This window comes from Oncorhynchus kisutch, unplaced genomic scaffold (genome assembly GCF_002021735.2).
Source record: "Oncorhynchus kisutch isolate 150728-3 unplaced genomic scaffold, Okis_V2 scaffold3001, whole genome shotgun sequence".
NCBI classification, from domain to species: Eukaryota; Metazoa; Chordata; class Actinopteri; order Salmoniformes; family Salmonidae; genus Oncorhynchus; species Oncorhynchus kisutch.
Genome location: NW_022264946.1, coordinates 167386 through 182502, shown reverse-complemented (window position 1 = coordinate 182502; position 15117 = coordinate 167386). Strand labels below are relative to the sequence as shown.

The window sequence follows — 15117 nt, the reverse complement described above, 5'->3', positions numbered from 1 at the left end:
ACACCTCACTACACTACACTACATCTCACTACACTACACCTCACTACACCCCACTACACTACACTACACCTCACTACACTACACCTCACTACACCACACCTCACTACACCTCACTACACCCCACTACACCTCACTACACTACACTACACCTCACTACACTACACCTCACTACACCCCACTACACCTCATTACACTACACCTCACTACACCACACCTCACTACACCCCACTACACCTCACTACACTACACCTCACTACACTACACCTCACTACACCCCACTACACCTCACTACACCTCACTACACTACACCTCACTACACTACACCTCACTACACTACACTACACCTCACTACACTACACTACACCTCACTACACTACACCTCACTACACCCCACTACACTACACTACACTACACTACACTACACCCCACTACACTACACCTCATTACACTACACCTCACTACACCACACCTCACTACACCCCACTACACCTCACTACACTACACTACACCTCACTACACTACACCTCACTACACCCCACTACACCTCACTACACCTCACTACACTACACTACACTACACCTCACTACACTACACTACACTACACTACACTCCTTTAGCAACAGCTCCCTGTTTTCTGATCTAATGTCCATTTTGTCATGGGTGGTTTTATACTCTGTGGAAGAAGGGGGTGTTTTCCATGACGCCTGCTGTGATGTCTGGGTAAACCTGGCCCCTATGTCTCTCTGTGTAAACCTGGCCCCTACGTCTCTCTCTCTCTCTCTCTCTCTGTAAACCTGGCCCTAAGTCTCTCTCTCTCTCTGTGTAAACCTGGCCCCTACGTCTCTCTCTCTGTGTGTAAACCTGGCCCCTACGTCTCTCTCTCTGTGTGTAAACCTGGCCCCTACGTCTCTCTCCCTCTCTCTGTGTAAACCTGGCCCCTACGTCTCTCTCTCTCTCTCTCTCTCTCTGTGTAAACCTGGCCCCTACGTCTCTCTCTCTCTCTGTGTAAACCTGGCCCCTACGTCTCTCTCTCTCTCTCTGTGTAAACCTGGCCCTACGTCTCTCTCCCTCTCTCTGTGTAAACCTGGCCCCTACGTCTCTCTCCCTCTCTCTGTGTAAACCTGGCCCCTACGTCTCTCTCTCTCTCTGTGTGTAAACCTGGCCCCTACGTCTCTCTCTCTCTCTCTGTGTAAACCTGGCCCTACGTCTCTCTCTCTCTCTGTGTAAACCTGCCGCCTACGTCTCTCTCTCTCTGTGTAAACCTGGCCCTACGTCTCTCTGTATCTCTCTGTGTAAACCTGGCCCCTACGTCTCTCTGTGTAAACCTGGCCCCTACGTCTCTCTCTCTCTCTCTGTGTACACCTGGCCCCTACGTCTCTCTGTGTAAACCTGGCCCCTACGTCTCTCTGTATCTCTCTGTGTAAACCTGGCCCTACGTCTCTCTCTCTCTCTGTGTAAACCTGGCCCCTACGTCTCTCTCTCTCTCTGTGTAAACCTGGCCCCTACGTCTCTCTGTATCTCTCTGTGTAAACCTGGCCCCTACATCTCTCTGTGTAAACCTGGCCCCTACGTCTCTCTCTCTCTCTCTGTGTAAACCTGGCCCCTACGTCTCTCTGTATCTCTCTGTGTAAACCTGGCCCCTATGTCTCTCTGTGTAAACCTGGCCCCTATGTCTCTCTGTGTAAACCTGGCCCCTACGTCTCTCTGTGTAAACCTGGCCCCTACGTCTCTCTCTCTCTGTGTAAACCTGGCCCCTACGTCTCTCTCTCTCTGTGTAGGTGTGAAGCCCTCTGAGCCAGGGAAGAGGTCCAGGTGGGATGTGTCTGGCCAGGCTGGGGACAAGGAGAGGAAGGAGAAGGATCCGGTCAGTGAGTTCCTCAGTGTGGCTCGTATTGAAGCCTCTGGGTCAGGACCAGAAGCCTCTACTACTGATGGCCCTACAACGGATCCTACTGTAGAGGTACTGGTACCATCCTACTACACTACATACACCACTGATCCTACTGTAGAGGTTCTGGTACCATCCTACTACATACACCACTGATCCTACTGTAGAGGTTCTGGTACCATCCTACTACATACACCACTGATCCTACTGTAGAGGTTCTGGTACCATCCTACTACACTACATACACCACTGATCCTACTGTAGAGGTTCTGGTACCATCCTACTACATACACCACTGATCCTACTGTAGAGGTTCTGGTACCATCCTACTACATACACCACTGATCCTACTGTAGAGGTTCTGGTACCATCCTACTACACTACATACACCACTGATCCTACTGTAGAGGTTCTGGTACCATCCTACTACACTACATACACCACTGATCCTACTGTAGAGGTTCTGGTACCATCCTGCTACATATACCACCGATCCTACAGTAGAGGTTCTGGTACCATCCTGCTACATATACCACTGATCCTACTGTAGAGGTTCTGGTACCATCCTACTACATACACCACTGATCCTACTGTAGAGGTTCTGGTACCGTCCTACTACACTACATGTATCACTGATCCTACTGTAGAGGTTCTGGTACCATCCTTCTACATATACCACTGATCCTACTGTAGAGGTTCTGGTACCATCCTACTACACTACATACACCACTGATCCTACTGTAGAGGTTCTGGTACCATCCTGCTACATATACCACTGATCCTACTGTAGAGGTTCTGGTACCATCCTGCTACATATACCACCGATCCTACTGTAGAGGTTCTGGTACCATCCTGCTACATATACCACTGATCCTACTGTAGAGGTTCTGGTACCATCCTACTACATACACCACTGATCCTACTGTAGAGGTTCTGGTACCGTCCTACTACACTACATGTATCACTGATCCTACTGTAGAGGTTCTGGTACCATCCTTCTACATATACCACTGATCCTACTGTAGAGGTTCTGGTACCATCCTACTACACTACATACACCACTGATCCTACTGTAGAGGTTCTGGTACCATCCTGCTACATATACCACTGATCCTACTGTAGAGGTTCTGGTACCATCCTGCTACATACACCACTGATCCTACTGTAGAGGTTCTGGTACCATCCTACTACACTACATACACCACTGATCTTACTGTAGAGGTTCTGGTACCATCCTGCTACATACATCACTGATCCTACTGTAGAGGTTCTGGTACCATCCTACTACATGACATACACCACTGATTCTACTGTAGAGGTTCTGGTACCATCCTACTACATACACCACTGATCCTACTGTAGAGGTTCTGGTACCATCCTACTACACTACATACACCACTGATCCTACTGTAGAGGTTCTGGTACCATCCTGCTACATATACCACCGATCCTACTGTAGAGGTTCTGGTACCATCCTACTACATACACCACTGATCCTACTGTAGAGGTTCTGGTACCATCCTGCTACATATACCACTGATCCTACTGTAGAGGTTCTGGTACCATCCTACTACACTACATGTATCACTGATCCTACTGTAGAGGTTCTGGTACCATCCTGCTACATATACCACTGATCCTACTGTAGAGGTTCTGGTACCATCCTACTACACTACATACACCACTGATCCTACTGTAGAGGTTCTGGTACCATCCTGCTACATATACCACTGATCCTACTGTAGAGGTTCTGGTACCATCCTGCTACATACACCACTGATCCTACTGTAGAGGTTCTGGTACCATCCTACTACACTACATACACCACTGATCTTACTGTAGAGGTTCTGGTACCATCCTGCTACATACATCACTGATCCTACTGTAGAGGTTCTGGTACCATCCTACTACATGACATACACCACTGATTCTACTGTAGAGGTTCTGGTACCATCCTGCTACATACATCACTGATCCTACTGTAGAGGTTCTGGTACCATCCTACTACATGACATACACCACTGATTCTACTGTAGAGGTTCTGGTACCATCCTACTACATACACCACTGATCTTACTGTAGAGGTTCTGGTACCATCCTACTACACTACATACACCACTGATCCTACTGTAGAGGTTCTGGTACCATCCTGCTACATATACCACCGATCCTACTGTAGAGGTTCTGGTACCATCCTACTACATACACCACTGATCCTACTGTAGGAGGTGCTGGTACCATCCTACTACACTACATACACCACTGATCCTACTGTAGGAGGTTCTGGTACCATCCTACTATACTACATACACCACTGATCCTACTGTAGAGGTTCTGGTACCATCCTACTATACTACATACACCACTGATCCTACTGTAGGAGGTTCTGGTACCATCCTACTACACTACATACACCACTGATGTAATAGTCTACTGTAATCCGTAGAGGTTTGACAGTCTACTGTAATCCGTAGAGGGTTGACAGTCTACTGTAATCCTGAGAGGTTTGACAGTCTACTGTAATCCTGAGAGGTTTGACAGTCTACTGTAATCCTGAGAGGTTTGACAGTCTACTGTAATCCTAAGAGGTTTGACAGTCTACTGTAATCCGTAGAGGGTCGACGGTCTACTGTAATCCGTAGAGGGTCGACGGTCTACTGTAATCCGTAGAGGGTCGACGGTCTACTGTAATCCGTAGAGGGTCGACGGTCTACTGTAATCCGTAGAGGGTCGACGGTCTACTGTAATCCGTAGAGGGTCGACGGTCTACTGTAATCCGTAGAGGGTCGACGCTCTACTGTCATCCGTAGAGGGTCGACGGTCTACTGTAATCCGTAGAGGGTTGACCGACGTAAGAGATACAGATGTTTTGTAAGTCACATGTTAATCGATGATGTTTCTGACTAACTGAGCAGCCAGACACGGAGCAGAAAGAGGAGGAGGAGGAGGAGGAGAGCAGGCCGTCTATGGATCTGTTCAAGGCCATCTTCGCCAGTTCATCAGACGAGAAGTCTTCCTCTTCTTCTGAAGGAGAGAGTGAGGAGGAGGAGGAGAAGGAGGAAGGGGTTCGGAGCAAGGCTGGGACTGGGCCTCAGATATCTAACCAGTTGAATGTCAACACAACCCAGCCTGCTCCTCCTGTGTCAACGACACCCAGCCAGCACCCAGGTATGAACACTGGTCCTCCTGTGTCGACTACACCCAGCCAGGACCCAGGTATGAACACTGGTCCTCCTGTGTCAACGACACCCAGCCAGCACCCAGGTATGAACACTGGTCCTCCTGTGTCAGGTACACCCAGGTATGAACACTGGTCCTCCTGTGTCGACTACACCCAGCCAGCACCCAGGTATGAACACTGGTCCTCCTGTGTCAGGTACACCCAGGTATGAACACTGGTCCTCCTGTGTCGACTACACCCAGGTATGAACACTGGTCCTCCTGTGTCAGCTACACCCAGACAGCACCCAGGTATGAACACTGGTCCTCCTGTGTCAGGTACACCCAGGTATGAACACTGGTCCTCCTGTGTCGACTACACCCAGGTATGAACACTGGTCCTCCTGTGTCAGCTACACCCAGCCAGCACCCAGGTATGAACACTGGTCCTCCTGTGTCAGCTACACCCAGCCAGCACCCAGGTATGAACACTGGTCCTTCGGTTCCTATAGCCAATATATATATGGTGGTTTAACAATGGCTGTTTGGGTTGTTAGGAGAATGATGAGATATTTGTATTTGTTATGGATCCCCATTAGTTCCTGTTGCCAAGGCAGCAGCTACTCTTCCTGGGGTTTGTTATGGTTCCCCATTAGTTCCTGCCAAGGCAACAGCTACTCTTCCTGGGGTTTATTATGGATCCCCATTAGTTCCTGCCAAGGCAGCAGCTACTCTTCCTGGGGTTTATTATGGATCCACATTAGTTCCTGCCAAGGCAGCAGCTACTCTTCCTGGGGTTTATTATGGATCCCCATTAGTTCCTGTCTAGGCAGCAGCTACTCTTCCTGGGGTTTATTATGGTTCCCTATTAGTTCCTGTTAAGGCAGCAGCTACTCTTCCTGGGGTTTATTATGGATCCCCATTAGTTCCTGTCTAGGCAGCAGCTACTCTTCCTGGGGTTTATTATGGATCCCCATTAGTTCCTGCCAAGGCAGCAGCTACTCTTCCTGGGGTTTATTATGGATCCCCATTAGTTCCTGTTGCCAAGGCAGCAGCTACTCTTCCTGGGGTTTATTATGGATCCCCATTAGTTCCTGTCAAGGCAGCAGCTACTCTTCCTGGGGTTTATTATGGATCCACATTAGTTCCTGCCAAGGCAGCAGTTACTCTTCCTGGGGTTTATTATGGATCCCCATTAGTTCCTGTCAAGGCAGCAGCTACTCTTCCTGGGGTTTATTATGGATCCCCATTAGTTCCTGTTGCCAAGGCAGCAGCTACTCTTCCTGGGGTTTATTATGGATCCCCATTAGTTCCTGTTGCCAAGGCAGCAGCTACTCTTCCTGGGGTTTATTATGGATCCCCATTAGTTCATGTCAAGGCAGCAGCTACTCTTCCTGGGGTTTATTATGGATCCCCATTAGTTCATGTCAAGGCAGCAGCTACTCTTCCTGGGGTTTATTATGGATCCCCATTAGTTCATGTCAAGGCAGCAGCTACTCTTCCTGGGGTTTATTATGGTTCCCTATTAGTTCCTGTTAAGGCAGCAGCTACTCTTCCTGGGGTTTATTATGGATCCCCATTAGTTCCTGTCTAGGCAGCAGCTACTCTTCCTGGGGTTTATTATGGATCCCCATTAGTTCCTGTCTAGGCAGCAGCTACTCTTCCTGGGGTTTATTATGGATCCCCATTAGTTCCTGTCAAGGCAGCAGCTACTCTTCCTGGGGTTTATTATGGATCCCCATTAGTTCCTGTCAAGGCAGCAGCTACTCTTCCTGGGGTTTATTATGGAACCCCATTAGTTCCTGTCAAGGCAGCAGCTACTCTTCCTGGGGTTTATTATGGATCCCCATTAGTTCATGTCAAGGCAGCAGCTACTTTTCCTGGGGTTTATTATGGATCCCCATTAGTTCATCTCAAGGCAGCAGCTACTTTTCCTGGGGTTTATTATGGATCCCCATTAGTTAATGTCAAGGCAGCAGCTACTCTTCCCAGGGTTTATTATGGATCCCCATTAGTTCCTGCCAAGGCAGCAGCTACTCTTCCTGGGGTTTATTATGGATCCCCATTAGTTCCTGTTGCCAAGGCAGCAGCTACTCTTCCTGGGGTTTATTATGGATCCCCATTAGTTCCTGTTGCCAAGGCAGCAGCTACTCTTCCTGGGGTTTATTATGGATCCCCATTAGTTCCTGTTGCCAAGGCAGCAGCTACTCTTCCTGGGGTTTATTATGGATCCCCATTAGTTCCTGTTGCCAAGGCAGCAGCTACTCTTCCTGGGGTTTATTATGGATCCCCATTAGTTCATGTCAAGGCAGCAGCTACTTTTCCTGGGGTTTATTATGGATCCCCATTAGTTCCTGCCAAGGCAGCAGCTACTCTTCCTGGGGTTTATTATGGATCCCCATTATTTCCTGTTGCCAAGGCAGCAGCTACTCTTCCTGGGGTTTATTATGGATCCCCATTAGTTCCTGTTGCCAAGGCAGCAGCTACTCTTCCTGGGGTTTATTATGGATCCCCATTAGTTCCTGTTGCCAAGGCAGCAGCTACTCTTCCTGGGGTTTATTATGGATCCCCATTAGTTCATGCCAAGGCAGCAGCTACTCTTCCTGGGGTTTATTATGGATCCACATTAGTTCCTGCCAAGGCAGCAGCTACTCTTCCTGGGGTTTATTATGGATCCCCATTAGTTCCTGTTGCCAAGACAGCAGCTACTCTTCCTGGGGTTTATTATGGATCCCCATTAGTTCCTGTCAAGGCAGCAGCTACTCTTCCTGAGGTTTATTATGGATCCCCATTAGTTCCTGTTGCCAAGGCAGCAGCTACTCTTCCTGGGGTTTATTATGGATCCCCATTAGTTCCAGTCAAGACAGCAGAGAGACATCTCTGATGGTTTTAACTCTCTGGGTAGTGGAGAATGATGGGACATCTCTGACATCTCTGATGGTTTTAACTCTCTGAGTAGTGGAGAATGATGGGACATCTCTGACATCTCTGATGGTTTTAACTCTCTGAGTAGTGGAGAATGATGGGAGATGTCTGACATCTCTGATGGTTTTAACTCTCTGGGTAGTGGAGAATGATGGGAGATCTCTGACATCTCTGATGGTTTCAACTCTCTGGGTAGTGGAGAATGATGGGAGATCTCTGACATCTCTGATGGTTTTAACTCTCTGGGTAGTGGAGAATGATGGGAGATCTCTGACATCTCTGATGGTTTTAACTCTCTGGGTAGTGGAGAATGATGGGAGACCTCTAACATCTCTGATGGTTTTAACTCTCTGGGTAGTGGAGAATGATGGGAGTCCTCTGATGGTTTTAGCTCTCTGGGTAGTGGAGAATGATGGGAGACCTCTGACATCTCTGATGGTTTTAACTCAGTTTTTTATTTTTTAGACATTCTGTTCAAAACGCCCAGTGGTCCTGCTGCTGCCCCTCCCCCTCGGGACCAGGAAATGGAAGAGGAGGAGTTTGGACCTCGGCTGCCTCCTCCTTCCTCTACATTGAGTGAGTCCCTTACCAATAACGTGATCCAATCAAATCCCGGTTATAACGGACGTTGTGATTCCTTAACATCTTGTTGTTCACAAAAAGCTGTTCGAACCAGTCTGTTGCAGCTCATCTTGAGACATTGATATAGATGATTTGGAGTCTCACCATCTCTGCTTGTCTTTTCAGCAGCGGAGCGCCGTCCGTCCCCGACTCCCTCTGCTAAGGACGACAAACACAAGAAGAAGTGTAAGGAGAAGCACAAAGCCAAGAAACACGGCAAGCACAAGAAGGACAAGAAGGTACGGCCGGGGAAAACAACTTAACCCAGGAGAATAGACTACGGTGTCTGTTCAAGAGTCCTCTCTCTGTTTCTCTGTTTCTCTGTTTCTCTGTCTGTCTGGCCGGCTGGCTGGCTGGCTGGCTGGCTGGCAGGCTGGCAGGCAGGCAAAGTGAGTTATTCAAGAGGACCATTGTACCAAATATGTTTGGTCTTTTTGTTTTTGGTGGAAGTGCCAGGAACGCCGTTCACCGTCTGTCAGTATGTCCTCTTGACTCTCCCTCTCTGCCGTTGTTGTTGTTAACAGCAGAAGAAGAAGCACAAGAGACACAAGCACAAAGGCAAGCAGAAGAAGACCAAGAAGGAGGAGTCATCAGACAGCAGCTCAGAGGGGAGTGACGGGAACGGCCAGGAGGAGGGGGGAGGGGTATCAACAGAAGAGCTGCTCAGAAGGTCAGAGGGCATTAATTGTAGTACAAAACAGTTAGAACCAGCCCAGAAATGGTTTGGACCTGGCCAAAAAGGGCAACAATGGTTAGAACCAGGCCAAAACCAATTGACCCATGTCATTTAAACATGTTACAGTATTATGACAGGGTTATTACATACATGATATTGATCCTTCCTCTCCCATCTGACCAGGTTGAAGAGCATCCGTGTTACAGTATTATGACAGGGTTATTACATACATGATATTGATCCTTCCTCTCCCATCTGACCAGGTTGAAGAGCATCCGTGTTACAGTATTATGACAGGGTTATTACATACATGATATTGATCCTTCCTCTCCCATCTGACCAGGTTGAAGAGCATCCGTGTTACAGTATTATGACAGGGTTATTACATACATGATATTGATCCTTCCTCTCCCATCTGACCAGGTTGAAGAGCATCCGTGTTACAGTATTATGACAGGGTTATTACATACATGATATTGATCCTTCCTCTCCCATCTGACCAGGTTGAAGAGCATCCGTGTTACAGTATTATGACAGGGTTATTACATACATGATATTGATCCTTCCTCTCCCATCTGACCAGGTTGAAGAGCATCCGTGTTACAGTATTATGACAGGGTTATTACATACATGATATTGATCCTTCCTCTCCCATCTGACCAGGTTGAAGAGCATCCGTGTTACAGTATTATGACAGGGTTATTACATACATGATATTGATCCTTCCTCTCCCATCTGACCAGGTTGAAGAGCATCCGTGTTACAGTATTATGACAGGGTTATTACATACATGATATTGATCCTTCCTCTCCCATCTGACCAGGTTGAAGAGCATCCGTGTTACAGTATTATGACAGGGTTATTACATACATGATATTGATCCTTCCTCTCCCATCTGACCAGGTTGAAGAGCATCCGTGTTACAGTATTATGACAGGGTTATTACATACATGATATTGATCCTTCCTCTCCCATCTGACCAGGTTGAAGAGCATCCGTGTTACAGTATTATGACAGGGTTATTACATACATGATATTGATCCTTCCTCTCCCATCTGACCAGGTTGAAGAGCATCCGTGTTACAGTATTATGACAGGGTTATTACATACATGATATTGATCCTTCCTCTCCCATCTGACCAGGTTGAAGAGCATCCGTGTTACAGTATTATGACAGGGTTATTACATACATGATATTGATCCTTCCTCTCCCATCTGACCAGGTTGAAGAGCATCCGTGTTACAGTATTATGACAGGGTTATTACATACATGATATTGATCCTTCCTCTCCCATCTGACCAGGTTGAAGAGCATCCGTGTTACAGTATTATGACAGGGTTATTACATACATGATATTGATCCTTCCTCTCCCATCTGACCAGGTTGAAGAGCATCCGTGTTACAGTATTATGACAGGGTTATTACATACATGATATTGATCCTTCCTCTCCCATCTGACCAGGTTGAAGAGCATCCGTGTTACAGTATTATGACAGGGTTATTACATACATGATATTGATCCTTCCTCTCCCATCTGACCAGGTTGAAGAGCATCCGTGTTACAGTATTATGACAGGGTTATTACATACATGATATTGATCCTTCCTCTCCCATCTGACCAGGTTGAAGAGCATCCGTGTTACAGTATTATGACAGGGTTATTACATACATGATATTGATCCTTCCTCTCCCATCTGACCAGGTTGAAGAGCATCCGTGTTACAGTATTATGACAGGGTTATTACATACATGATATTGATCCTTCCTCTCCCATCTGACCAGGTTGAAGAGCATCCGTGTTACAGTATTATGACAGGGTTATTACATACATGATATTGATCCTTCCTCTCCCATCTGACCAGGTTGAAGAGCATCCGTGTTACAGTATTATGACAGGGTTATTACATACATGATATTGATCCTTCCTCTCCCATCTGACCAGGTTGAAGAGCATCCGTGTTACAGTATTATGACAGGGTTATTACATACATGATATTGATCCTTCCTCTCCCATCTGACCAGGTTGAAGAGCATCCGTGTTACAGTATTATGACAGGGTTATTACATACATGATATTGATCCTTCCTCTCCCATCTGACCAGGTTGAAGAGCATCCGTGTTACAGTATTATGACAGGGTTATTACATACATGATATTGATCCTTCCTCTCCCATCTGACCAGGTTGAAGAGCATCCGTGTTACAGTATTATGACAGGGTTATTACATACATGATATTGATCCTTCCTCTCCCATCTGACCAGGTTGAAGAGCATCCGTGTTACAGTATTATGACAGGGTTATTACATACATGATATTGATCCTTCCTCTCCCATCTGACCAGGTTGAAGAGCATCCGTGTTACAGTATTATGACAGGGTTATTACATACATGATATTGATCCTTCCTCTCCCATCTGACCAGGTTGAAGAGCATCCGTGTTACAGTATTATGACAGGGTTATTACATACATGATATTGATCCTTCCTCTCCCATCTGACCAGGTTGAAGAGCATCCGTGTTACAGTATTATGACAGGGTTATTACATACATGATATTGATCCTTCCTCTCCCATCTGACCAGGTTGAAGAGCATCCGTGGGAAGAATCTGCAGTGAATCTGTGATCCGACAGACAACAGGATGTCCTCTATGAGGACAGATATCTGGAGACGGGAGTCGGGAACCATTCTGTATGAATTCCAATAGCCCTGTAGTTATGATGCTGATGAAAGAGGGTCTTACTTTACATTTGAAATTGTAATTCTCATGAGATGTGAGTTTTTTTGCTGATCGATGTCTCGGGCTGATATGTTGAGAGGTCTTGCTATCGTCTGTTAATCAATAAACATTGGAGATTTTGTTGTTGTTGTAATCTGTCTCTGTTATTATCGTGTCTTTCCAGATTGTCTGTGATGTGAGTTGTTACCATCATGTATCTTTAAATGGATAAAAAGTTGTATACATTTGGAAAGTATTCAGACCCCTGGACTTTTTCCACATTTTGTTACATTATTCTATAATTCCCCCCCCCCCTCAATCTACATACAATACCCCATAATAACAAAGTGAAAACAGGTTTTTAGACATTTCTGCAAATGTATTAAACATAAAACAGAAATACCTTATTTACATCAGTATTCAGTCCCTTTGTTATGAGACTCTAAATTGATCTCAGGTGCTTCCTGTTTCTATTGATCATCCTTGAGATGTTTCTACAACTTGATTGGAGTCCACCTGTAGTAAATTCAATTGATTGGACATGATTTGGAAAGGCACTCACCTGCCTCTATAAGGTCCCACAGTTGACAATGCATGTCAGACCAAAAACCAAGCCATGAGGTCGAAGGAATTGTCCGTAGAGCTACGAGACAGGATTGTGTCAAGGCACAGATCTGGGGAAGGGTACCAAATCATTTCTGCAGCATTGAAGGTCCCCAAGAACACAGTGGTCTCCATCATTCTTAAATGAAAGAAGTTTGGAACCACCAAGACTCTTTCTAAACTGAGCAAATGATGGTCATTCTGTCAGAGTGCCAGAGGTCCTTTTTGAAGATGGGAGAACCTTCCAGAAAGACAACCATCTCTACAGCATTCTACCATAAAGTCCTGTTTTGACTACACCAATCAGGCCTTTATGGTAGAGTTGCCAGATGGAAGCCACTCCTCAGTAAAAGGCACATGACAGCCCGCTTGGAGTTTTGCCAAAAGGCACCTGAAGACTCAGACCATAAGAAACAAGATTCTCTGGTCTGATGAAACCAAGATTGAACTCTTTGGCCTGAATGCCAAGCGTCACATCTGGAGGAAACCTGGCACCATCCCTACGGTGAAGCATGGTGGTGGCAGCATCATGCTGTGGGGATGTTTTTCAGCTGCAGGAACTGGGAGACTAGTCAGGATCAAGGGAAAGATGAACGGAGCAAAGCACAGAGAGAAACTGCTCCAGAGCGCTCAGGACCTCAGACTGGGGCGTAGGTTCACCTTCCGACAGGACAACGACCCTAAGCACTCAGGACCTCAGACTGGGGCGAAGGTTCACTTTCCAACAGAACGACTCTAAGCACACAGCCAAGACAACGCAGGAGTGGTTTTGGGACAAGTCTCAATGTCCTTGAGTAGCCCGGACTTGAACACAATCAAACATCTCTGGAGAAACCTGAAAATAGCTTTGCTGTGATGCTCCCCATCCAACCTGACAGAGCTTGAGAGGATCTTCAAGGAAGAATGGGAGAAACTCCCCAAATACAGGTGTACCAAGCTTGTAGCGTCATACCCAAGAAGACTCAATGCTGTAATCGCTGCCTAAGGTGCTTCAACAAAGTACTGAGTAAAGGGTCTGAATACTTATGGAAATGTGATATTTCAGTTTTAAAAATTTTTATACATTTGCAAAAATTCCTAAAAACATTTGTGAAAATGTGGTATTGGGATATGCAATAAACACGTGTATAATACACATTTGAAGTCGTAAGTTTACATACACCTGTAGATTGATTACACACACACACAGTTTAAGTTTACATACACCTGTAGATTGATTACACACACACACAGTTGAAGTTTACATACACCTTAGCCAAATACATTTAAACTCAGTTTTTCAGAATTCCTGATATTTAATCCTTGTAAAAATTCGCTATTTAGGTCAGTTAGGATCACCACTTTATTTTAAGAATGTGAAATGTCAGAATAATAGTAGAGAGAATTATTTATTTCAAATGTAATTATTTCATCACATTCCCAGTGGGTCAGAAGTTTACATACACTCAATTAGTATTTGGTAGCATTGCCTTTAAATTGTTTCACTTAGGTCAAACCTTCCACAAGCTTCCCACAATAAGTTGGGTGAATTTTGGCCTATTTCCTCCTGACAGAGCTGGTGTAACTGAGTCCGATTTGTAGGCCTCCTTGCTCGCACACGCTTTTTCAGTTCTGCCCACAAATGTTCTATAGGATTGAGGTCAGGGCTTTGTGATGGCCACTCCAATACCTTGACTTTGTTGTCCTTAAGCCATTTTGCCACAACTTTGGAAGTATGCTTGGAGTCATTGTCCATTTGGAAGACCCATTTGCAACCAAGCTTTAACTTTCTGACTGATGTCTTGAGATGTTGCTTCAATATATCCACATAATTTTCCCACCTGCAGCAAAGCACCGCCACAACATGATGCTGCCACCCCTCTGCTTCACGGTTGGGATGGTGTTCTTCGGCTTGCAAGCCTCCCCCTTTTCCCTCCAAACATAACGATGGTCATTATGGCCAAACAGTTCTATTTTTGTTTCATCAGACTGGAGGACATTTCTCCAAAATGTACAATCTTTGACCCCCTGTGCAGTTGCAAACCATAGTCTGGCTTTTTATGGCGGTTTTGGAGCAGTGACTTCTTCCTTGCTGAGTGGCCTTTCAGGTTATGTCGATATAGGACTCGTTTTACTGTGGATATAGAAACTTTTGTACCTGTTTCCTTCAGCATCTTCACAAGGTCCTTTGCTGTTGTTCTGGGAGTGATCTGCACTTTTAGCACCAAAGTAGGTTCATCTCTAGGAGACAGAACGCGTCTCCTTCCTGAGCGGTATGACGGCTGCGTGGTCCCATGGTGTTAGTGCTTGCGTACTTTTGTTAGTACAGATGAACGTGGTACCTTCAGGCGAGTAGATCTTGGCTGATTTCTTTTGATTTTCCGATGATGTCGACAAAGAGGCACTGAGTTTGAAGGTAGGCCTTGAAATACATCCACAGGTACACCTCGAATTGACTCAAATGATGTCAATTAGCCTATCCGAAGCTTCTAAAGCCATGACATAACTTTCTAGAATTCTTTCTAGAATTCCAAGCTGTATAAAGGC

General features: G+C 45.9%; 1 protein-coding gene across 4 annotated transcripts in view; it reads left to right on the top strand.

Annotated features, from left to right (window-relative positions):
- Positions 1 to 12142, top strand: part of gpatch1 (G patch domain containing 1) — a 31641-nt gene extending 19499 nt beyond the window's left edge. The window contains exons 16-21 of one of the 4 annotated variants that reach the window (XM_031820082.1): positions 1779 to 1960; positions 4804 to 5056; positions 8438 to 8548; positions 8720 to 8832; positions 9118 to 9263; positions 11853 to 12142. In XM_031820082.1, coding sequence (XP_031675942.1) covers positions 1779 to 1960; positions 4804 to 5056; positions 8438 to 8548; positions 8720 to 8832; positions 9118 to 9263; positions 11853 to 11886 — 839 coding nt within the window. In that variant the 3' untranslated portion in view covers positions 11887 to 12142. Of the gene's footprint in view, positions 1 to 1778; positions 1961 to 4803; positions 5057 to 8437; positions 8549 to 8719; positions 8833 to 9117; positions 9264 to 9452 lie in introns of all 4 variants that reach the window. The other 3 variants (XM_031820085.1, XM_031820084.1, XM_031820083.1) reach the window with 3 other exon arrangements.
- The last annotated feature ends 2975 nt before the right edge of the window (positions 12143 to 15117 follow it).